The sequence below is a fragment of the Electrona antarctica genome (assembly GCF_951216825.1).
Source record: "Electrona antarctica genome assembly, chromosome: 14".
NCBI lineage: Eukaryota > Metazoa > Chordata > Actinopteri > Myctophiformes > Myctophidae > Electrona > Electrona antarctica.
Window position 1 is genome coordinate 22826002 of NC_136795.1, and position 25357 is coordinate 22851358.

General features: G+C 44.0%; 1 protein-coding gene across 1 annotated transcript in view; it reads left to right on the top strand.

Moving 5' to 3' along the window:
• The window catches only part of grin2ca (glutamate receptor, ionotropic, N-methyl D-aspartate 2Ca), a gene marked incomplete at its 3' end in the record, with an annotated part of 123708 nt that overhangs the window by 96015 nt on the left and 2336 nt on the right, over window positions 1-25357 (top strand). Inside the window, exons 7-13 of the mRNA XM_079519434.1 lie at window positions 9027-9195; window positions 12325-12478; window positions 13049-13174; window positions 13470-13699; window positions 19982-20142; window positions 20862-21049; window positions 22857-23089. Coding sequence (XP_079375560.1) covers window positions 9027-9195; window positions 12325-12478; window positions 13049-13174; window positions 13470-13699; window positions 19982-20142; window positions 20862-21049; window positions 22857-23089 — 1261 coding nt within the window. The remainder of the gene's footprint in view (window positions 1-9026; window positions 9196-12324; window positions 12479-13048; window positions 13175-13469; window positions 13700-19981; window positions 20143-20861; window positions 21050-22856; window positions 23090-25357) is intronic.

Here is a 25357-nt window from a genome sequence, read left to right on the forward strand (position 1 = left end):
TCTCTCTCTCTCTCTCTCCATCTGAACTTCAGTGCTGTACGCCTGACAGGTACAAGCGAGGGAACAAATCGCTGCTGTCAGGTACAGACCTTGTATCTCCATTTATTTATTTGTTTATATTCATTTTAGTGTTTTCCATGAAGGAATGCCCTGCTTCGTCTCGCACAAAAGTAGCAAACAAAGTTCAAGCTCACAACGCTTTACATTGCGAACTAGTAGATCTGCAATTTTTTTAAATGCTATTGCTATATTTGAAATGTGAAAGTAAAAGTGGTTGAGTGTGTCTGTGGGTTGTATAAATAGTTAAATACTAGAGGTTCCGGCTGCTTCGTGGCCCTCACATCTAGTATCCTGGCCCCAAAGTATAATATATAATTGTATTTAGCGTGGGCATGCACATGGCTAGATATTGAATGGCAAATGCAATGCAACAACAGAGGACGCACTTGCAGACTTTTAGTTATGTGTAGGCAAGGCATGTGTTCCTATGAGTCGATGTCTGCCTGGTGACAGTTACAGCACGCACGCACGCACACACGCACACACACACACACACACACACACACACACACACACACACACACACACACACACACACACACACACACACACACACACACACACACACACACACACACACACACACATACACACGCACACACTGGCTGGCTGGCTGTCTGGCCGGGATGCTATGATGTTACACCATGGCATAGATAGACTAGTATAGACGTCCGATTCTGTGACCAGCCTTTATCCCAGTGATGGCAGGACACATAAACAGAATTAAATAGTTAACTATAAGACACCCTGAGGGCGAGAAGAGACTTTGCGTGCGCGCATCTGCCCATGGGTGAAGGCAGACTGCTGGGTGAGCGCTGGCGCTTTGGCATGGGGGGTCAGATCAACATATGGAATGAATTCTGTACTGGCCATATAGGAGTGTGTCTTAAGTGTACAGGGTTTGATGTGGGCCGGGCCTACATTTTCGGGCCTGTTGAGAACTCTAGTTTTCGCCGGCTGCCGGGCACGGCTGCACTAATAACTTTGGGGCAGGCCCGTCTAGAGATTGAATGGACAGGTATCAGTCAAAATGGAGACATCGAAGAGGATAGACGGGTGGAGAAAAACATACAGAATGTCAGAACAGGTCAGCTCCATATATGGAGATCTATGTGATGATCCAGTCTTCTCCATGTTTGGCTATCCAGGGTTTGATGTGGTCAGTGTCGTGATCTTCATATTTGAAGGCGGCCATACATATGGAGCGTGTCACGAGGCGTGACGGACTGACGAACATATATGGTGGCATGACGTGTCGACGGACGGACTCAGGTTTTGCAGGTTTTCATAGTAATCTGCCACCTACAGTCGCAATAACCACTATTGATGCGCTGTAGTCGTGCATAGAGAAGGAGCCCATTATTGAGCATTAGTTTGAGGAAAGACGGGAGACAATAAATTCTCAACAGAACCTGCAGTATATTTGACTCGGGCCTTCAAATACGGTACTTTTCTAACAGACGGAAGGCAATTTACCTTTTTACCAATACAATAATATTAAAGAAACTGTTAACTGGTTAATATGTGTACCGTCACTTTAAAAGCGTATTTTGTTTTACCCGGACAGCGCTGTTTGGCAGGTATCAATACACTTTTAGACCGACATGTTTGTGCCAGCATGGATGATTACATTTATTTCTTGATCGCCTCTTGTCTTGATTGTTTAAACATGACGTCATGGGCCGCTATGCTTGATAACAGGCTTGATAAGCCCAAAGCTTATTGATAACGGGTACTCAATAAGCGTGTTATTGGATTTGTTCGGGTATCGGTTATCAAGCTCCATCCCTCGTCGTGCATCATATTTATCTACCAAAACACAGAAGTTGACTGGCAGACAATGACTGGTTGCTATTTATACATTTTATATCAGTGCACAATGTTATATCCCTGACCTACATGGTGTTATATCAACAATAGGGTGATTAAAAAAGTTATGCCAGCTCATGTTCTGACTTCTGAGCCGGCAGTACTGTCGTTGCATTGTCATGCTTGTCTGTTTTGGTTTGAAATTTGAATAGATCCCAGGGTGTGGGGGCAGGGGCGTGCACAGACATTTAGAGGGGCAGGTGCTCAAGGAAAAAAAAGGGCACCTTGTGCAGCGCGTGGAACCGGCCGGTTGACTAAATAATATATTAGAAGCTTTTTATTAAGAATTGATCAATGTCACCATGGTCCACATACTGTACAGTGTACACTGTACAAAAAAAATAAAAAATAAAAGTTTTTTTTCTTTTCTTTTTAAAGGGCACATTGCCAAAAGGGCAGGGGGTGCTCTAGCACCCCCTAGTGTCTATCTGTGCACGCCACTGTGTGGGGGGATCCTATCTTAGCAACACTAAGATTGGTCCTGTCTAGGGTAACTGAGCCAATGAACTGCTGAGTATTCTCAGACACCAGGTTGCACAGCTCAGTACCTCACAGGCAGTAAACTCACAGCAACGAGAGCAGAGTGGGAGGAGGAGCACAGCAGAATTGTCAACTAAATCGCCCTGTCATTCATAATAATTAATTTCCCGACCTTAAAATACGGAAAACAAAGTGTGTCCCGTATCAGTTAATTATGGGACGCGTATTTTTGTTTGTGGGAAAACTTGGAATTCCCTGCCGCCTTCTCGCGAAGCTACACGGTAGCACGTCGCCAGACACGACACACCAGTGGTTGGGCTAGAATGAAGGTGTGTCGAACCACAAGCCTGTATATATTGGAACAATGAAAAGTATCAACAAGAGTGATTTGTCACAGGGTCATGAAAAGGTTAGTTCAGATTTAATTAATTAATATAGTGGTTGCATAGTGGTTGCAAAGGTATTAATTGATCGTCTGAGTCCTGTGGTGGGAGTTCTGGACTGGTTTTGGTGGGGGTCTGGGGCCACTCATTAAAAATAAATAAATCAACAAAACGATGTGTGTGTGTGTGTGTGTGTGTGTGTGTGTGTGTGTGTGTGTGTGTGTGTGTGTGTGTGTGTGTGTGTGAGTGTGTGAGTGTGTGAGTGTGTGAGTGTGTGAGTGTGTGAGTGTGTGAGTGTGTGAGTGAGTGAGTGAGTGAGTGAGTGAGTGAGTGAGTGAGTGAGTGAGTGAGTGAGAGAGAGACCAGATTTGACTGAGGGGCTGCCATCATGCAGCCTCCAGCTTTTCACCAGAGGAGGAAAACTGAATGTATGTTGTATCCAAAATGCGTTAATAGCACAGGCAGACTCTTCACATACTAGAGCATGTCTGAAATAAATATCAGAAAATACGAAATAAATGCTTAAACATGTAGCTAGGTGAAATGTTAGAGTCCACAGCAGTGAACCTTTCAGGCCTGTTTTTTCAACACACTGTTTTCTGCAAGATATTACTCTGTAAGCCATATCTCCAAAACCGGTGGGTCAAACTGAACAACCAATATGTCAATTTGAAGCTATTATTCCCTGCTTTCATATGAAAAAACTAAAATTTAAAAACATCCAATGGCAGTCCCTCAGTCAAATTCGGTCATATATATATAGTTTATTGTGGGTTGTGAGCTATTTTTGTCAAAACATTCGCTCCAGAATAGAGACGCTGAGATTGCAAGTTCAAGTTTATCTCTGAGACTGATACAGAAAGAAAGGAGATGGAAGGAAGGGGGAAAGAAAGACACGCGTCAACAATTCCCTCGTTTGAAAACGAGCCATTTCCGCCAGAGCGACATTCAGCGCCTCTTTTCTTGTCTCTGAAGCATAAACGAGGCTTAAAGCAGCCAAATGTCTGAGGAGCAGGCTCGTCTGAGGGAGTTAAGCCCCCCGCTGCGCTGGCAGCATGCGGCGAGGGGCCAAGGCCCACGAGGAGACAGGTTGAAAGGTCGTGCCGGGGGCTGACTCTGGCTGGTCAGTCCGTCAAATAATCCCACATTGTGTTTCTGTGCTCCGTTCCCCTCTTTGTTTGTTTGTGATTAATTTGTGCGGGATTTGTTTTGGTCCGCCCAGCTGTCCGTCCATCTGTCGCGGCCATGACATAATGCTGCGAGGCTGGCTGTGAGAGACTCGCAGTCAGCCCAGTTCTCTCTCTCTCTCTCTCTCTCTCTCTCTCTCTGGCTCTCTCGCTCTCTCTCTCTCTGCTATTTTTGGCTAATGTTCCCCCAGAATATGTATGCCGGGGTTTATACTTTGTTAACTGGGGTCCCCCAGGCTTCTGTAATTCCCCCTCTACACCAATTCTCTTCGCCATAATATACCGACCTACAAATGTTTGCCTATTATCAATGTCCCGAATAGGGATGATACATTTCAAGTGTTTTTAGTAACTGCAATGCGGATGTGACGTATTTTCGCCATGCACACAACACCATTGTACAAGGAAATATAATACGCTCTACGCACACACACCATTTTGGAAGACCTACTTCCTTCAGGTGTTACTGATGATACTAATGAATGAAATAACAAAAAGTAGAAATGTGAGTACTTTGTCCACCATTTATTTAAATATTGGATGTGCTACCTTTTGATGGATAGTAATGAAGGCTCTGTTCCATTATTTTCAGAGTCAGAGTGCTGCTATTGTGTATGTTGGCTCACTGGAAACACTCTGCTACAGTGGGTCTCAAAGTGTCCTTGAGTGGGTTCCAAATGGCCCCGTACAGGTGTTACGGGTACATTTGGTTCCATTTGTACATTCTCTGAGTTATATGGGGGTCCTTGAAATTAAACGGTTTGAGAACCACTGTACACTAAATGGAACACAGCCTTCCTTAATTAGTAACATTGGTAACACCTATAGAAGTAGGGAAGGGGCCCGGAAGTAGGGAGAGTTATTCTGTTATTCCCCTTCTGTTTGATTACATCACAGCCTTCATCCACTTCCAATCAGGCCTTATTTTCATGTATTCCGATTCGTGGGCCCTCATTTGTCAATGGAGTGTAAAATCTGCCTCAAATTCGAGCGTCGGTTTTGGAGTACGGTCACGTCGGCACGCATAGGTGACTCGTGGGAATTACTTTTAGGTAGGCTAGAATTGTGTTGGGGGGGGGGGGTACTTCGCTCGGCCGCACGCCACAGATTTATTTATTCCCACAGATGGTCTAAAAAAGTTTCATAATTGTACCAATTATTTATACACAGCGCCAGGAGGAAATATTAATCTGTGCTGTCATGTGCAATTTAATTTGCAAATAGCAGGCGGCGCGTAGGAACTAGGAAGCGTTCTCTTCAAATTAATGATTAACCTACCTTAATACAGCGCTACGCTATGTTTTGTCTTGGCATCATAAGGCATCAATCAATAATCTCTTCTGCTTTACGGCGTACAGTGTGAAGCAAACTCAGATTGTCTCCTGACTCCTGGAGCATTTACCTTAGATGCGCCTAATCGCTGAAAAGTTGTGGTGCCGACAGGCAATGACAGGAGCCAAACAAAAACGTTTTTCGTAATTTGGATGATAATGCCAATTAAGACACTAGGGGCTCCATTTTCGTCACCGCTAAACCCTTTATCCCTAAACTTCTTTGCCTTTTTTTACTATTTTGAAAAACATTTTTGAATAGTTCAACTAGCCAATCTACATTGACACGTTGTGAGCTTGAACACTGGCCATTTTAACTATTCAAAAATGTTTTGCAAAATAGTTAAAAAAGGCAAAGAAGTTTAGGGATAAGGGGTTTTGCGGTGACGAAAATGGAGCCCTAGTTCCCTTCTGATGTCTTCAGTGGGCCATTGTGGTGGTTACCGCCTCTGGCGCTGCCCGTGGCAATGTTGTCTTCCTCTCCCTGCTCCTCATGAGGAGGGCGCGGTGGGCAGCCTCTCCCCGCTCATTGCTGCTCATGAGGAGGGCGCGGTGGACAGCCTCTCCCTGCTCATTGCTTCTCATGAGGAGGGCGCGGTGGACAGCCTCTGCCCGCTCATTGCTCCTCATGAGGAGGGAGCGGCAGACAGCCTCTCCCCGCTCATTGCTCCTCATGAGGAGGGAGCGGCAGACAGCCTCTCCCCGCTCATTGCTCCTCATGAGGAGGGCGCGGTGGACAGCCTCTCCCCGCTCATTGCTCCTCATGAGGAGGGAGCGGCAGACAGCCTCTCCCCGCTCATTGCTCCTCATGAGGAGGGCGCGGTGGACAGCCTCTCCCCGCTCATTGCTTCTCATGAGGAGGGCGCGGTGGGCAGCCTCTCCCCGCTCATTGCTCCTCATGAGGAGGGCGCGGTGGGCAGCCTCTCCCCGCTCATTGCTCCTCATGAGGAGGGCGCGGTGGACAGCCTCTCCCCGCTCATTGCTCCTCATGAGGAGGGCGCGGTGGGTAGCCTCTCCCCGCTCATTGCTCCTCATGAGGAGGGCGCGGTGGACAGCCTCTCCCCGCTCATTGCTCCTCATGAGGAGGGCGCGGTGGGTAGCCTCTCCCCGCTCATTGCTCCTCATGAGGAGGGCGCGGTGAACAGCCTCTCCCCGCTCATTGCTCCTCATGAGGAAGGCGCGGTGGACAGCCTCTCCCCGCTCATTGCTTCTCATGAGGAGGGCGCGGTGGGCAGCCTCTCCGCCGTCTCCGCTGACCGTGGTGTCAGCATGAATGCACCACCGGACTCCCTGCTGCTGCAGCCTAGGGGTGCTGCTGCTGACAGCCTTTCCACAATTATTTTCCTTTGTCTTGAAAAAGGTGGTGGCACACGTCTTGCTATTTCCGTTTAAAAAAACAGCGCGCGCTGTCAGGCGGGTGTTAACAGACGTCCCAAGTAGCCAATCACACCCTGAAGCATGACGCTTTGCGCCCAGCTGAAAATGTGATTGGCCACTTGGGTCGTTTTTTTGGGTCTGCCTACCCAGCACCGTTTACACGACTCTGTACCTACCCATAGTCACCTCACGCTTGCTGTATTATTAGCCTACCTGATTGTCACTAGGGGCACGGGGCTGTAATATTTTAAAAATTCCCAACTTCAAATTTGGGAAGGCACAGCCTTGCCTAGCCTTACATACCCACCGCCTATGTCGGCACAGCATTTATGAAGTGATCGCAAACAGCTGATCCTTGCTAAATTTCGTTCCTAGCGTTGATAAATGTGAAGGCTGAAATCAATCTGGCACGCCCTATGAAATCAAGCCTCGCCCTCGTTTTTTGCGACATGAACAACTGCAATACGACCAAACAACGTATGGAAACCATAGTTACATGATGCCAATAAAAAAAGTTTCCCCCGCTTGCCTCGCTGCCCGCCTCACCTCCCCAAATAGCTGCATCTCCTCCTCCTGCCCTGTCTGTCTTTGTCACTGTGGTGGTCCGTGACACCGTGACCTTGTACGTTTATAGTCTATATTAGATTGCCTTGCTGGCTCGCTGCAGTGGCTGGGCTGTCAAGTGTCAATGATATGAATGCGCAGCCTAACCCTTAACGTAGCCTATGTGGTATACTACTGGTGGTGGTGGGCTGGCTGGGTTACCTATCTCCGATGCGGATGCGGTCCACTTGCGCTGGCATGGCACATTTGGCATTCGAGCAACACGTCGGGTTTACCCTAAAACATGGACATGATGAGGAGATTGCACATACCGTAACTCCAGAAAGACATGGGCCTGCTGTAGATTAGGCTACAGTAGGCTACCCACGTTGGGAGACTTGACTCTCCAGCTGCAGCAGTACACTCTGCACTCTCCAACGTCTGTCCATGTCATGAAAATATTCCAGCAGAGGCAGTGCAAATCCTCGCATGTATGCGCTCATGCAAAACACTGTTTAAATGGCTTAAGCATCTAACTTGCAACATTGTTTTTAATTGCGCGATTTTAATTGCTTGTACACTTGGAAATATCCTACCAATTTCATATGACATGCCTTTACAAATTATCTTTTTTCAAGTTTATTAGTATTATATGTATTAGTTTTATATACATTTTAGAAGTGAATACTTGTCTACGACAGAAATACAGGTGAGGACAAAGCCTACGACCTGACGTGATATTTGGACGGGCGCATGCCAAAGTTCAAGTTCACGCTGGAATGATAAATGTCGAAAATTGCGGCGATTTAGGCGGGCGCCCTTATTTTGGCATGCGCCTCATTGATAAATGAGGGCCTTGGAATCATTGATGTTGTTTTCATCATCCCGCCCAAAATTGCTTTGCTGAGAACATTTTAGAGACTGGCCTCAATAGATAACTCATAATGAGAGGTTAACGACGTCTTTTATAACAATGACTTAGATCGATGGGAACGCCGCTGTGTTAAGGGAAACCAATAGTCAGAAAAGTTGACTCGCGGAGGGGAAGACATTCTGCTCTGACCTCCAAGTGAAACCATGTGAAACTATCAGATCTGTGAGGGAGACAGTTGGCATTTCATAACGCAAGTATCTCTGGGGAGCAGGGGGAAAAACTCATCGGAGCAGAGGTTGACGTTACACCTAAATATTCATATTTTGGAGCGCTGCCTTCGTATGATAGTCTAATCATACTTGCCCATGCCTCTCTCTCTCACTCTCTGTCTGTCTGCCTGTCTCTCTCTCTTTTTTTTGTCCCAAGTATTCTGCGACCCAAAAAGAAAAAAGACTGTACATGCACCGTTATGATTTTGTGTCTGGAATGGCTAAGCTTGCAATCTGTATCACAAGATACTGTGCCTGCCACAGGAAGATGGGGAGTTGGTTCTTGCTTCTAATGGGAAGTTATACTTTTATGCTTTGGTATATTTTTTGTAGTTTTATGGTCTTGGTTGGTTTTGGGATGAGCCTGAGTTGACAAATTGTCCTATTGGTTGTTTGTTACAATAATATGGGCTGAATTGAAAAGATATGGTTTACCCATTAAAACCGAGAAAACATCTGTGTCATAGATTAGATTGTGTGCGTGTGTGCGTGCGTGTGTGTGTGCGTGCGTGCATACCTTTCTAACACAAAGGTGTTTTTTGAAGATATAGAACTTTCCGCAGCCAGTTAATCACTATCAGTAAGAGAACATCATGTTCGGGTCCTAATAAAGTGCTTTTAAATTTCAAAATGCTCTCTCTCTCTCTCTCCAGCATTGTGGGTCACTCCGAGCCTTACACCAAGTTGTGTTGTAAAGGCTTCTGCATAGACATCCTAAAGAAGCTGGCCCGCAACATCAAGTTCTCCTACGACCTCTACCTGGTCACCAACGGCAAGCACGGCAAGCTTGTCCGCGGCGTCTGGAACGGCATGATTGGAGAGGTATGAGGACAGGTTTATTTAAGCAATATTACATGAGAGGGTGTGCACCCTTAAGTACATGCTCATCCCGACGTTCAAACTTTTCTTTGGAAAGGGAGGTGGTATAACTACAAATGTACATCATTCAGAACTTCTGGATGAGCGATCTCAGAACTTTCAGAACTCCTGCACCCCCAGATGTCCTGACTGTCCCAAGTACAGCAATTTGGTAGGCCGATTCGAAACGGCACTTTATTCTGACGTCGGAAGGACCATATAGTCATAATTATGTTCACATAGACGTGTTAGGGAAACTGAAGCCGGACGGGGAGGCGTGTAAACAAAAAAGCTAAGAAATCTGTGTATGCACAGTGGCACATTCGGTAGAGTTGTCACATCGCAGCTAGAATGTCCTGGGTTTGATTCCCGCCACGGATGCTGTGGTCGCTGTGTTCGTGGGGCGTGTTCTCTCCTCCACGTCATCAGTGCCCATACTCTAGGTGGGGTTGGCGAAAGGGCCTTTCTGTGTGGAGTTTGCATGTTCTCCCCGTGTCTCCGAGGATAGTTGCCGATTTCCGGACCCTCGGTTACCTTTTCTGTATTTGGGACGTCGGTACCCTAGGTTTCCCTTGAATGTCAATCCACTCTCCATGGTACGCTACCACTGTCTGGTCACGGACAAATATAAGGTTGCTTGAGTGTGGATGAGATGTTTCAAATAGTACTTTTTCCACCACTGCCCATTCCTTCAGACAACCAACAACCTTTGGTCGGCGGTGATTAGCGGGACGCCAACTCCCTGCCGGCAGATGCCCGCAGTGTGATCTTGTACATCTGCTTTTTGTCCCGGCGAGCGTTACGACGCATGGCCGAGTATAAATCAGGCATTATGTAACATGGCATTATGCTATCCGCTGCGATACCTAGTAATGGATTAGGGATTAGGATTGGTGGCAGATCAGGGCCCCTGCGGTACTGTGTAGCAACCAAAAGACAGCAATCACAACCTTGGGATATGCTTTTGACTTGTGCCTGTCTTGCAGGTGACAGTACTGTACTTAAGTACACTTTTGAGGTAGGCTACTTATACTTTATTAGATTTTTGGTATAAATCATAATTATGCCAAGGACATCTTTCACTTATTTTTATGGAAAGCCAGAAGCGCCAAGGCTGTCTTTCATGTCTTTTGGGGGTTTATTAATTCAGAATGGTCTCGCTGATATCCACCATGCATCTAGCAGCTTCCCCATCGCTTAGGGTGACCAGATGTCCCGATTTGTGTGGGATTGTCCCGCATTTGAATTACTTTTCATGCGTTCCGCAAATTGAGACGTTGTCCCGCATTCTGATTGACAGGCTCCAGTTTTCAAATGTGCATTAACTGCGATTAAAATCTTGGTTTTATCACTTGAAGACTTGAAGAATAGAAATGTTATTATTTTTGTGTACAAATTATTCACGCGTGCGACACAACCCCACGTGTCCCACACAAACACACTCGTTGTCCCACATCTGGTGGTGAGTAGGGATCTGGTCACCTATATCGTCGCTATAGGTATACACTCACTTCCACTGTGGTCCGTAAATGAAATGATTCCCGTACAAATTTCGTACAAAAAAAACAAAAAAACGTTTTATACGTACAATTATTTGACAACTTTAGTTACTTGGTAGATTTAGATCATTAGTAAAAAAATATATTAAGCGCAAACAACTCGGTGCCCATCGAGAACCCCAAGGGGACCACCAATAAGATCATGGTGCTGGTGTGGCCTCCTACACCGCCAACCTCCTGGCCTCCTACACCGCCAACCTCCTGGCCTCCTACACCGCCAACCTCCTGGCCTCCTACACCGCCAACCTCCTGGCCTCCTACACCGCCAACCTCCTGGCCTCTTACACCGCCAACCTCCTGGCCTCCTACACCGCCAACCTCCTGGCCTCCTACACCGCCAACCTCCTGGCCTCCTACACCGCCAACCTCCTGGCCTCTTACACCGCCAACCTCCTGGCCTCCTACACCGCCAACCTCCTGGCCTCCTACACCGCCAACCTCCTGGCCTCCTACACCGCCAACCTCCTGGCCTCCTACACCGCCAACCTGGCTGCCTTCAATTTTTATACTTCAGCAGAATAGCCGATCTACAAGCTCACAACGCCTTGAATCGCGAGCCGTTGTGAGCTTACATCTGCTATTTTTGAAAGTGTTTCACACATTTTCTAAAACAATAATTCAGCCCCATCTTTACCAGCTAAAACATTAGCAATAAACATGCAATTACTAATTACAATCCAATAATAGATTATGAAATAGACAGAAACGCCCAATACAATACAATACAAATACTTGTAATGTAAATATGTCGATGCCAATTTCTTTTTTATTCTGTACTGTAGCACTTTGAGATTAGTTTAAAATGCAAAGTGCAATATAAATACTACTAATAATAATAATTATTAGTAGTATTATTTATATGCATAGTTTCATTATATAGATATTCCACTGCTATGTTCTTAGCTTACGTATGATTCATGATAAGTACTTGTTTATGATGTATTGCCATGCTTTTTTGTTCTTGCTCTGTAAATCGCTCTGGATTAAGAGCGTCTGCTAAATGCCTAAATTGTAATTGTAATATGCAACCACCCCACCAGTGTTGATTTTGACAGCAATTTTTAATTTAGTTTAGTCATAGACTTTTGAATGAAAATGTATTTAGTTTTAGTCATATTTTAGTCGTCTGAAATGTTTTAGTGTTTTGGTCGACTAAATATCATAAGATTTTAGTCGACTAAATCTACAGTTGATTTTGTCGACTAAAATGTATTTTGGCGGGCCTTAATGGTGTCGTAATGGCAGATTTGTATTACACTTGGTTGCATACTGAAAGCGCAACACCCGAGTGCGACCAAACAACTTTTTTAGTTCTACTGGATCTCTTCTCCACTAATCCCTCCCTTAACATTTTAGTCTAGTTTTTATTTGTTGTTGTTGTCGATATATTTAGTCATAGTTTAGTTCTTATTTAGAGTTTCGTTTTCGTCAGTAAAAAAAGGTAGTCGACGGACATTTTCCGCCGTAGTTTTAGTTGACAAAATCAACCCTATACCCCCACACCTCTACTGACTGTCCTTTTGCCTCTTCACAGGTGTTCTACAAGAGGGCCGACATGGCCATCGGCTCGCTGACCATCAACGAGGAGCGCTCGGAGATCATCGACTTCTCGGTGCCCTTCGTGGAGACGGGGATCAGCGTGATGGTGGCCAGGAGCAACGGGACCGTCTCGCCCTCCGCCTTTCTAGGTGAGCAGCCCCCCATGCATGCAGGCCTGTCGTCTGGGTGAAGAGAACGTTTTTGTCTCGCCTTGAGAAACACAATCACGCACCGACGCGTCTGACTGAAGGAACATGTCAGATATGGAGGCGTCAGTGTGAACAGTGTTGCGGTCTCAGCATGAGTAAACTGATGTTACACAGCAAAACCCCCAGCACACTCTGAGAGCATACAAAGGAATACGTTAATAAGGTTACAAAGGAATACGTTAAAATAGCCCTGAAACATGTCATAATCATGACAGTCATGGCGCAACTTCACCCTGACCCACGTCTACATAAACGTTCCGTTTTCCAAATATATAAAGTGCTCACCCCCAGGCAATGGGTGGGTATTAGCATCCGTTCATTCTGTATTGTTCAATTAAAAGCATTCTTATCTGACCGCCGGCCATTTGTTTTTACCCGTAAAAAAATGGTAAAAAAATGGGTCCTTACCCACTGTTGGTGGACCAGTGGCCTATTGTATTTTGAATGTTGAATGTTGCACTTGTGTCCGTAACCTCCCACCCACCCCCCCCACCCCCCTCCGTTCTGCAGAGCCGTACAGCCCGGCTGTGTGGGTGATGATGTTCGTCATGTGCCTGACCGTGGTAGCCCTCACCGTGTTTGTCTTCGAGTACTGCAGTCCTGTCGGGTACAACCGCAGCTTGGTCAGCGCAAAAGGTGAGTCGCGCCACCACATCGTGACACGTTGTGAGCTTGTAGATCGGCTATTTTCAAATAGCCGAAGTATATAAAGTGCTCAAGTCGTTAATATACGTTTTGTAATAATAATCAAAATATGCACTAGTAACTAAAGTTTTCAAAAAATTGCAGTGGAGTAAAAGTACAATATTTGGACCTGAAATGTGTTGGAGTAGCAGTAAAAGTATTGTACGCAGTACTTGAGTAAATGTACTTTACTACTACATTAGGCCACTGCATCTGCTACTGTTGCATAAACACTCCCTCCCCTCAGACCCCGGAGGTCCCACCTTCACCATCGGGAAGTCGGTGTGGCTGCTGTGGGGCATCGTCTTCAACAACTCTGTGCCCATCGAGAACCCCAAGGGGACCACCAGTAAGATCATGGTGCTGGTGTGGGCCTTCTTTGCCGTCATCTTCCTGGCCTCCTACACCGCCAACCTGGCTGCCTTCATGATCCAGGAGCAATACATCGACACTGTCTCTGGACTGAGCGACAAGAAGGTACTTATACACAGTGGGCGCCTAAACATTGTCTCCAAAATGTACACAAATGTTGCCCCCCTCTGGGGGGCAAAAACCGGAACATGATTTGGCCTTTCTCAGTCCACTTCTCCCGGGTGCTTCTGTGCTTTTTCCTAACAACAACACTGTCTACAGTAGGTAGGTAGGTATGTAGGTAGGTAGGTAGGTAGGTAGGTAGATAGATAGATAGATAGATAGATAGATAGATAGATAGATAGATAGATAGATAGATAGATAGATAGATAGATAGATAGTGTTATTTTAAGTCTGAGCGTGCGTGCAACTGTCCAGTAAGTTGTACACTCTCAGATTTAGAGATGGATACACTGAACACTGATTATTTTACTTTTTGTTTGTTTGTTTATTTGTTTGTCTGTCTATCAGGTTAGGGTTAGGAACAGTTCAACTTCCAGCGGCCAAGGTCAACGTTTAGCATTGTAAGCTTCAGCAAAAATAAATATAAAAGGCCTATTCTATGTGCATGGAGCATGGTGTTGTGCAAACACAATACTTTCAGTATTGCACCAAGAGCTACCAGCAGCCGGGAATACAAATAAACTGACTGGCAGAACTGGCAGTCTGTCTGTTTGTCTGTTTGTTTGTTTGTTTGTTTGTTTTTTGCCAACTAATTGAAATTCACCTGGCCGGGAATACCTTCTTCTTCCTTTTTTTTGTAAATAACATTAACCACTTGAACAACAGCATCCATATTCTGGTGGGAACATTAGCCAAAAATAGAAGATCACAAGGAACACATCTTTTAGTTTCCAAATAAGGGACGACTCCGTGTTTCAAGGGACGGCTTAGCATTGGCAACCCTAAGAGAAAGTGATGAGGGAAAACGAGGGAGTCAGAGAGTCCTTTTATACTTCAGTCAGGCACTCTGATCCAGGTGATATTGTATTTGGCTCTCGGTGTGTTGCTCAGCTCCTGTGATGCCCCAGAACGGTGCTTCTCAAAGTGGGGTCTGGGGACTTCAGTCAAAATCTGTTGAACCACTTTAACACAAATAACACTTTGGCTATGCGAACGATATACCGGTGTGTATATATATATGGGAGTACTTGACATGAAATTGACATGAAAAATGTTTACTGTCTCTGAGACATTACATTCCAGTGTAATCATAACAGCATGGAATTATGAATCATTTCAAAATAGAATGAGCTCAAATAGAAACTGAATGAATGAATACATGAATGCCTGCATGAATGAATGAATGAATGAATGCCTGCATGAATGAATGAATGAATGAATGAATGAAACTGCATTGTGAAATGGATGTCCTACAGTACATGCTTCGACAGGAGGAGGCTGCAGAGATGGAGGGCGTTTGATCACTGGACAAGCTGTTCAGAGATGTGCTGAGCGTGTGAGAATGACTGATGGTCTGATTAAACAGACTGCAGAGATGAACCATTAGGACGGCGGCCATAATGTGGCTGGAGGGCAGGAGGAGGAACATGGAGCTAGCGTGATGCTCCTTTTCCTTTCTGACTAATGACATACAGTATATATCGTTATCGTCTCTGACTGTCGGGTGGAAACCTCGTACTGTATGTCCAATACTTTTCAGGATTCAAATTCATAGCAAAAGTAGCAGCTCGAAACTTGTGGATCTACTACTTTTGATAGTTTTGTGTGACGCTGTATGATCACGTGAGGGTGTTAATCCTAGGGTTGTCAGGCCGCGGGCGGGTGCGCGGGCGTGCAGGCGGGCTTGTGTGTGCCAAACATAAATCAACGATGAATCAATGCGGCATTCATTTACGAAAGCCAACAGTTGAAAAAGCGGAGATGCAAGCTTTCTGCCAGACAACAATGGTATTTGAACAGCATTCAGCCAGACTTGGTCAGGGACAGGAAGGACGGTGTATTGTTTGCCCAGCTGTGCGGGGACATCTCAGCTAGAGATAATTAAAATGAGACACGTGGACTGGTGAGGAAAGTGACCTTGCGTCAAAGTGTTTCAGGGGACAGTGTGAGGAAGACATCGTACTCGGGGTGCGTCGATCCCCATCTAATGGACACTTCCATCGTGAGCTACGTCCTCATGTATGCAGAGTGAGTCCTTGTGGTATACACGCTAACACATCATGTTGGTACCATGTTAATGCCCTCCCTGTCACTATTTTATAAACACAACAGCCACCCTCTCTCTCAATGTAATCAGTTTTGGGGGTTTTTTGGGTGGGGGTGCCCCACGCATAGGGACGGGAGTGTCGGTGTCAATGGAGTAGCGGCATATTATTATTAAGAGGAGTGTAGGATGATACGAAAAGGAGCCGCTCGCGCAAACCTTGGCCCTGCAACCTCGGTGTGTGATTGCATTCCATTGCAATTTCACATGACGAACTAACGGAGAGAGACTCCCTCCCCATCACCTCTGGAAAGTAATCTAGCCCTGATATGAGGGTGCAGCAGAGGTCTGTGTTTGTATGCAAGGATGGAGGATCCCTCCATTCACGAAGACAAGGTTTATTGCAAAGGCAATCTCCATTATGAGTTTAATGATATACTCTAGTCGAGTGGTTGTCAAAATAGTTGTGTCGAAGGTACACCAAAGGGCAAGTCAAACATGTCGAGGCTCACAGAGTCACCTGTATTCATAGCGAAAACTGCCTATCTACAGGCTCACAACACACTTGCCGATTCGTTATACATGCACAGTTGTTTTGCAACAATGGTGGTTGTCACAAAATTAACTACAGTATACGCACGTCGACAATATACTATATTCACACAGCGGCCGTTTTTTTTGCTCTCACGTCATATTTGCCGATTGGGTGGCACTTCAAGTATGACTTAAGTGCAAAATGGCTGTCGTGTGAATATGGTGAATTGGTGCTGCTGGGATAAAAAGTACTAAGGGGAAACCAGACACCAAAACATGGTAAAGACATCTTTATTTGTAAACATAAAAAAACATTTTGATCTGGTGTTCAGCTCATATCATATGTGACTCTTTTTGATACAGAGACAGTCATGGCGGAAATACTAACTGTTCAGGAGAGGAGAAAACTGATTGTTTTTTTATGTTTTTATCCAAAATGAGTTAATAGCACTCTTCACATACTAGAGCATGTCTGAAATAAGTCAGAGCTGAAATCGACATGTACAGTAAATATGAAATAAATGTAGCTAGGTATAATGTTAGAGTCCACAGAAGTGAAGGTTTCAAGCCTGATTTCTCAACTCGCTGTTTTCTGCAAGACATTACTCTATAAGCCAAAACTGATCCAAAACTGGTGGGTCAAACTGAACAACCAATATGTCAGTTTGAAGCTATGATTCCCTGCTTTCACATGACATGAGGAAAATCAGACCTGTGTGAAGTGAGGGGCGCTCTTATCATCTTACAACATCAAGGACAAAACAAACACAGATAAAACAAACATTAAACTCTGTTCATTGTTAATGGCGTTTAATGTTTGTGTTAGTGACAAAACAAACATTAAACTCTGTCCATTGTCAATGGCATTTTTAATGTTTGTCTAAGGAAAAACAAACATTAAACCTGTATATAGGAGGGGCTAGTGCCCCTCAAAAACGAAGAAAAAAAATCAATGACTTAGCCTAGGTCAGAAACGGTCACAAATATTATTGTGGACTTGTCTCATGGTGCAACAGTGTGCTTCCACACAACGTTGATCAGTCGTACTTGACGTACAGTGCAGTGTAACCCCCGCCACCAACCCCAACCCTCCCATCACCAGCTAATTAAATAGGCAAGGCACTGGTCTACTCAGAAACGATGCAAGTTGGAAATGCACGCCCCACCCGGTTATGCAATACCAGTTGTACCCACATGTCTGTCTATCTGTCTGTCCGTGTCTCTGTCATGGTCAGACTGATTTGAGTCTCAAATCACACTGTCAATTTATTTTTTGCCAACGGCTGATTCGGTCTGTCTTATTAGCCAGGCTAGGTCATATAGGCTATGGGGTTCTGTGTCAGGTAAGCTCAAATATGTCCATGTCAGTCTATGACGTCAGTACTCAGTACTATGCCGCCATATTCGTAAGCCTAAATGGGTTGTGGCACTTATAACCACGCACGCTCCACTTATAACCATGCACGCTCTACTTATAACCATGCACGCTCCACTTATAACCATGCACGCTCCACTTATAACCATGCACGCTCCACTTATAACCATGCACGCTCCACTTATAACCATGCACGCTCCACTTATAACCATGCACGCTCCACTTATAACCATGCACTCTCCACTTATAACCATGCACGCTCCACTTATAACCATGCACGCTCCACTTATAACCATGCACGCTCCACTTATAACCATGCACGCTCCACTTCTGTGGCCAACGCAAAAGTGCCTCTTGCCTAAAGTATAGTGTCTGACCGTGACGGAGGCCCGCCGTCTCAAGCGAACTTGAGCCATGTGAGGCACCACCAAGCGAGATAAAGCAAGCGAGTTGCCGTGTGTGTGTCTAGTGGCTACTGGCCAATCATATTGCATGATTACGTCAGATGGCAGCCAATACTATCTCTTTAAATTACGTAAAAGAACAGCAACACATGGTGACATCATGTGGCAAAAGGTCTATGGACCTTTAATGTTTGTTCAGATCCGACCAACTTTCACAGGGCGCCTCACTTCTTATAATCAAACTTTTCCACTCTGCAAAAAACTCCCTTGAGTCCTTGCGGCATGCAGTTTGAAATCAATTGTAAACTGTATATGAGCATGCTTATACATTATAGGCATATCGATCGTATTGTCGTTCTGGACAACCGCCAATCCGACTGACTCGACGTTAGGCACACGGACAGAGATTTTGCACATTTAGAGTAAGATTTTGCTCTGTCAAAGGCAAAAAACACCTTAATCCAAGTGGCAAATGCCAAAAAGGAGTGGTTTTGTGATTTTTGCCGCGGGCGCCATCATCTGAAATCGTTTTGTGCCAGAGACCCACAGCAAGGCACACTGCACAAGGTTAATTTTATGAACACTGCATCCTCTAAATCACAAAATTAGAAGTGCAAATTAACACGGGGAAATGCTAACAAGATAATGATTAAACAGCACTTGAGGGCATGGTGGGAATCAGACGATAGCATGCCTGGTGTGTGTGAGGTACTTTTGTACAATTATAGGGTGCTTTTGCTTTGCTAGAGTATTCCATGTTTTTGTGATACTCCACTTCAATTATTTGACCTGTCTTTAGTTACTTTGCAAATTTAGATTATTTTTACAAAACATACATTAAAGCTGCTATAAGCAATGATTTACTTATTTTTTTGCACAATCTGCATTCAAAGATGTTCCTAGACCCGGTCGAAATGACTAACCAATCAGGAAGTAGGCAGGCATATCGACAAAGCTTCTTGGAAAATCTTTGAATGCAGATGTGTCACAGAGACTAAAGGTTTTTTAGGAGCGTTTTACCCATTGCTGGCTGTCTGAATGAAAAACATTTTTTTTTTTACATATTATTGCTTATAGCAGCTTTAACCGCTTTCATACTTCAGCATGTCTAAGATAGCTGATCTTACAAGCTCACAAAGCTTGCATATCTGCTAAAAAAAACAAAACAAAAACATGTTCGACACTGACACATTTAGAAAGGTCGAAGTAATTTTACTTCAGTATATTTTGATATCAATAATTTTGCATTTCTCTAAACTTTTGATGCAGTTGTTTTACTACTATTCCTGCATTGTGGTATTGCTACTTTAAATAAAAATAAAAGAAGACTCTTCCACTGCCTGCCTGGCGTGTTGTGTGCCAGCCAGGTTGCTCGACGGCGCCGCGGCATCAGTTTGTCACTCAACCTGCAGGCCCCGGGGCCAGCCTGACATTTGGAAATGACAAAAAGAAGAGAGGAGAGGGATCACATGGAGCACATTAAGCACTGGGGGGACTGGAGGGGAGTAGAACAGAAATGACACGCTCACATGCCACTGTGCTGTGCTGTCACCATGCATGCACACCTATAAAGGCCTCTGTCACGTGAGCTGAAATACGCAGTGGGGCTGCTCAATAATCCCATCAAACTGACTTATACTTTCACATGACATGAACGGCGTGAGAGAGAAGACGTGATAAATCTATCATTTATACGTGTTCCATCTGCGCCTCTCTCTCTCTCTCTCTCTCTCCCTCTCTCTCTCTCTCTCTCTCTCCACCTCTCTCTCTCTCTCTCCCCCTCTCTCTCTCCTTCCCCACCTCTCTCTGTCCCCCTTCCCCCGCCTCTCTCTCCCTCTCCCTCTCTCTCTCCCTCTCTCCCCCTACAGTTTCAGAAGCCCCAGGAGCAGTACCCGCCGTTCCGTTTTGGTACCGTCCCAAATGGCAGCACCGAGCGCAACATAAGGAGCAACTACCCGGAGATGCACTCCCACATGGTCAAATACAACCAGAAGGGTGTGGAGGATGCCCTCAACAGCCTCAAAACGGGGTAGGCCTCTGCCACGTGACAGCAAAAACACATGCACCATGTATCTTTGCGGTCGTGCATGTAAACCTCAGTTACCTCACTATGTCCATGAAAATGGTCAAATTATTTCCAATGTAATCAAGCTGTATAGTCTCACAGTAATTTAATTGCGTACCCATACCCTTTGAGGTGAGTGGTCTTCGGTGATGACTGGTGAGCAGTAATGAAGTACATTCACTTGAGTAGGCTACTGTACTTAACTTTTAAAAAAAAGTATATGTTGGTTGATTGATTGATTGATTGATTGATTGATTGATTGATTGATTGATTGATTGAAGCTTATGACTTATATTGTACTTTTGACTCTACAAAATTTCTAGCAAGCGGCCTACAGGACCCAAACTCAAAATGATTAAACGTTAGTTCAAATGTTTTCATTTTCTTTTCTTTTTTTTCTTTTTTTTACAATTGTTCATTTGAACAATGTTAATTTATTTAACTTTTTTTCCAGAACATATTTTGAAAATGTTTTGAACATTCCCAAACTTTTTAGCTCAAGACACAAAAGATAAATTTGATGTCTCTCCGGCACCCAAACCGATCTACAAGCTACAACATGTAATAAAAATACGGGTCGTGAGACTCGCGACCCACTGTTTGGGAAACAGTGTTCTAGGCAGTAATTAGAACTCTCTCTCTCTCTCTCTCTCTCTCTCTCTCTCTCTCTCTCTCTCTCGTAGGAAACTGGACGCGTTCATCTACGACGCAGCGGTGCTGAACTACATGGCGGGCAAAGACGAGGGCTGTAAGCTGGTGACCATCGGTAGTGGGAAGGTGTTTGCCACCACTGGCTATGGCATCGCCCTGCAGAAGGAGTCTCGTTGGAAACGACCCATAGACCTGGCTCTGCTCCAGTTTCTGGCTGACGGTATACAGTATTATATTTTTATTATTATGTACTTTGTTTGTTTATTTAGACGGGACATAGCATATTAATGGACATTACTGCAACGTAAATACACTGAATTTAGCAAAGATGATAATTTGCATCTGTACACACAAAACATAAAGTAATAGCCTACCTCACACCAAATCCTCAGTGTGGATTCAACTCCCAATTTGATTTGACTGGCGATGACAGGTCTATCTGGTAGGACCGGACTCAAAGAGTCTCCTGCTGACCCGTCACCCAGTCATTGAATTATTGGCTCAGTAATGCGACAAAAACAAAAAACATCTCCATGGATTTAAGGCTTCATGGCGTGTGTAATTGATAGAAAATAAGTCCTTTTTAGGGTGAAATACTTCTTTAACAGACCTGTGAAAAATGGGTATTCCGAGTCAAATTGTCACTGAGGGTTTTCCTGTATAAGCTGATAGTTGGAGGTATACTGTGTCAAATCTATAGCAAGATATAATCTCAAGTCACTTGGCATATAACGCCTAAAGTATACAGAAGGAAGGCAGGCAGGCAGGCAGGCAGGCATATAACGCCTAAAGTATACAGAAGGTGTATATTGTTGACTGTCATAATCCATATGTGTAGGCCTATGTCTTGTTTTTTAACACTCCGTTTTATACTTTGTGGCATGACAGTGAGGCAGGCAGACAGACAGACAGGCAGACAGACAGACAGACAGACAGACAGTAGGGACACATTGCTGTTCCTTGGAGTGACTCAAAAATGCATCAACCGATCAGTGTTAGTTTTGGACATACAGTATTTAGGTTTCCAGTACCTGACCTTGACGTGGTGGAAAAAGTACTCACATTTTTACTTAAGTTAAAAGTATCAATACTGCGGTGTAAAAGTTACAAATAAAAGTTCAGAATTCAAACATTTACTTGAGTAAAAGTACAGAAGTATTGGTATCAAAAGTACCAAAAGTAGAAAGTACTCATTATGAAGAATGTCCAGTTTAACAAGTTTTCAAATTAAATGTCTAAAAATCTTGAGTGGTTAATGTAGCCTATGTGTACAATCTACAAAGTAACTACTATTAACTAAAGTTTTAAAATAATTGTAGTGGAGTAAAATATTTGCCTCTGAGATGTAATGGAATAGAAGTAAAACGGAAGTACTTTAGTAAAGTAAAAGTACCTCAAAATTGTACTTAAGTACAGTACTTAAGTAAATGTACTTAGTTACTTTCCACCCCTGGACCTTAATCATAATTAAGCCACGCCGACATTAATAGCACAGGAGATTATTGAGATAAATAATAGATCAAGATAAATATATTGAGATAAATATGGCCGTTCAGGCTGATATGCATGGCCTTCAACTTGATAACCTTGGGCTAGGATGAATTCCCAGATAGTAATGAGTTCACCACATACCCATAAAGCGGTATTTAGTCACAAAGAAACAAGACAATATTCTAGCATTTCAATATTTCCATTGTTCTATATGTTATTCTCCACTACATCTCAGAGGCAAATATTGCACGTTTTTATTTATTTTGTTATTTATTGTTATTTTTAACCCACTAAATGTTTTTGACAGCTTTAGCTTGTTTTCAAATAATTGAAGTGGAGTAAAGTAAAGTGGAGTAAGTAGAAGTAAAAGTATTGAAAATGGCAAACATGCCAGAAATGTAAAAAAGAAATAGCTCGAAAATTGTATTTAAGTACAGTACTTGAGTACTTAGTTACTTTACACCTCTGTGTGAACCAGTAAAGCTATACTTACTACTCACGAGTTGCGGTGCCGCCGTGTGCATTGCCATTGCCAGGTGACACGCAGAAGCTGCAGACGGTGTGGCTGACCGGTATCTGCCGCAACGAGAAGAAGGAGGTGATGAGCAGCAAGCTGGACATCGACAACATGGCGGGGGTGTTCTACATGCTGCTGGTGGCCATGGGCCTCAGCCTGCTGGTGTTCTCGTGGGAGCACCTGCTCTACTGGAAGCTCAGGCACTCCGTCCAGAAGTCTGAACGCATGGACTTCCTGCTGGCCCTCAGTAGAGTAAGTGTCGCTCGATCCGCTCCTGTTTGGCGTTCTACACTACAGCACTGTTTTCCCAAACAGTGGGTCGACGGGACCCATAATAATGTGGGTCGTTGTGGACACATTTTTATGCGTTCCTTTATTTTTGTTTCCTACGTTTTGTTTTCGATTATTATTATTTCAAAACCTTTTTTCAAAAAACATTCCCAAAGAAGCATATTATGGCCAGTACAGAATTCATTCCATGTTGTTCTGACCCCCAATCCCAAAGCGCCAGTGCTCGCCCAGAGTCTGTCCTCTGCCGTCACCCAGGCGGATGTGTGCACACGACATCGCCCTCATATAACATAGTTGAACCACATCAATTATTACTAAATCCAACTGCAGCCTCGCCCGTCCAAATTACCATCTTTTTAATTTGATTTGATTTCACCTTTCTTTTATTTTTACCAGGAATATTACCATTTCTAATAATGTACTTTACAAGGTTTGGGTCCTGGCCAAGAGAGCAGCATAAAAATGTTCACATAAAAGAAATGTCAACATAAAAAAGTCCATATGAAAGAAACAGGCTTAAAACAATCTGCACATTTCATCAAAGAATCATTTAGCAGTCGGTTTTGGAAATGGTTCCCCAAATAATTGGAAAATAAATACACTACTAATTATAATATAACATTAATGTATACTATCATCAACAACAATAATAACATGTCATGGTATTTGGTTCTTCAATACCTTATTTTGTATCATAATAATAAATGGAACACAGTATGCTACATTAGTTGAATTCCATCTGGAACATAATCGATTGGCTGGTCATTAAAATAAACAAACGAGCTCTGAAAATGCATGCTAATCAGATGGGTGGATTGTGGACGCTTTTGAAATTCTCAAGTGGGCCCTGATGCAGAAATGGTTGAGCATTACTGATGTAGTGTTCAGCACCAGGACTAGGGGATTTCAGTGGTCAAGGAAGAATTAATCCTGTTTGTATAATCTTCCCATGCTTATGAAATAATTGCTTTTAATCCTGTTTTTATAAGCTTGCATGCATGCTTGAAAGAATTTAGTTTATCTAGAGCCCACACCAAGATGAGCATACAGAGACACATTAAAAGCACTTAGCGGTCCAGGCACCTGGGCTCAGTAGCCTGACAGAGCATCATGGGTTCGAGTCCCGAGCTGAAATGAAAATTCTGCTGGCTTATGCTGTCTATGGGAACGCAGATTTTAGAATCGTAATATCTCAGATTCTTCTTTTTGAGTCAAAACAAGCTTGATTTACGCCTCATTTCTCGAAACGATATGATCCCGTTTACAAAATGTATGTTTTGGGTTAATTAAGTAACATTTGCAGGACCTGTTACATAGCGAATATTCACTTCCTGACTCTCTTCCGAGTGAAATGGCTTTCAGAATAAGATGGTTCGCCATAGAAAATGACTGGCTGGCAGTCCTGGAGTACACAATTCAGACAGCAGATGGGGGTGTTGGTGGTAAAGAGTACAATATTTGAGTACTTTTTCCACCACTGGCGTAAACACACACCCACTGTTGCCCTCTCCTTCAGTCGTCTCATTGTGCACCTCATGAGCAGCCAGTGGATTTATCAAGATAAGTACAAGGCAACACGCACACCACCTGTCTCCTCTGTGGTACAGGCAATCAAATCCCCCCAAAGATCCAATTTCTAAAGGGGGGAGGAAAAAAGTGAATTTCCGCACACACTAATCACCTCAGAATTGATTTATTGATAAAGGTCGACGTTTCGGTGGCAAGGACCTTTTTCGAGACAGTGGATTTATCAAACCAGGGCTTCAGAGAGTAATGTGTATATGTCGACGAAGTGGCGAGATGAAACCGTTACGAGTCTGTTTTGGAGAATACCAAAACGTTGTGCGGTTTACCACTGAGCCTGTTGGCTCCACGTGTCAAGCCAATCACCACAGAACTTCAGAGCTACGGGTTATTCCAGGTTTAAAGTGTCATGAGTAGAGCTGTGATCCGTTAGGATTTTAACCATTCTGGTTACCTTAAGGATTCCCTCTTAACGATTCCTTAACGGTTCCCTTTTGATTCCTATATATTTTTTAAAAGTGTCTTTTTTTTGTCTTCAATGTTTGTGTTTAGTACACACTTTTGTCTTCAATGTTTGTGTTTACACAATGTTAGTGTTTACACAAACACTCAAAGCTGGTTAGAGGAGGGGCCAGCGCCCCTCCTACGTTTGTGTTTACGCCCCTTTGTCTTCAATGTTTGTGTTTACACAATGTTTGTGTTTAC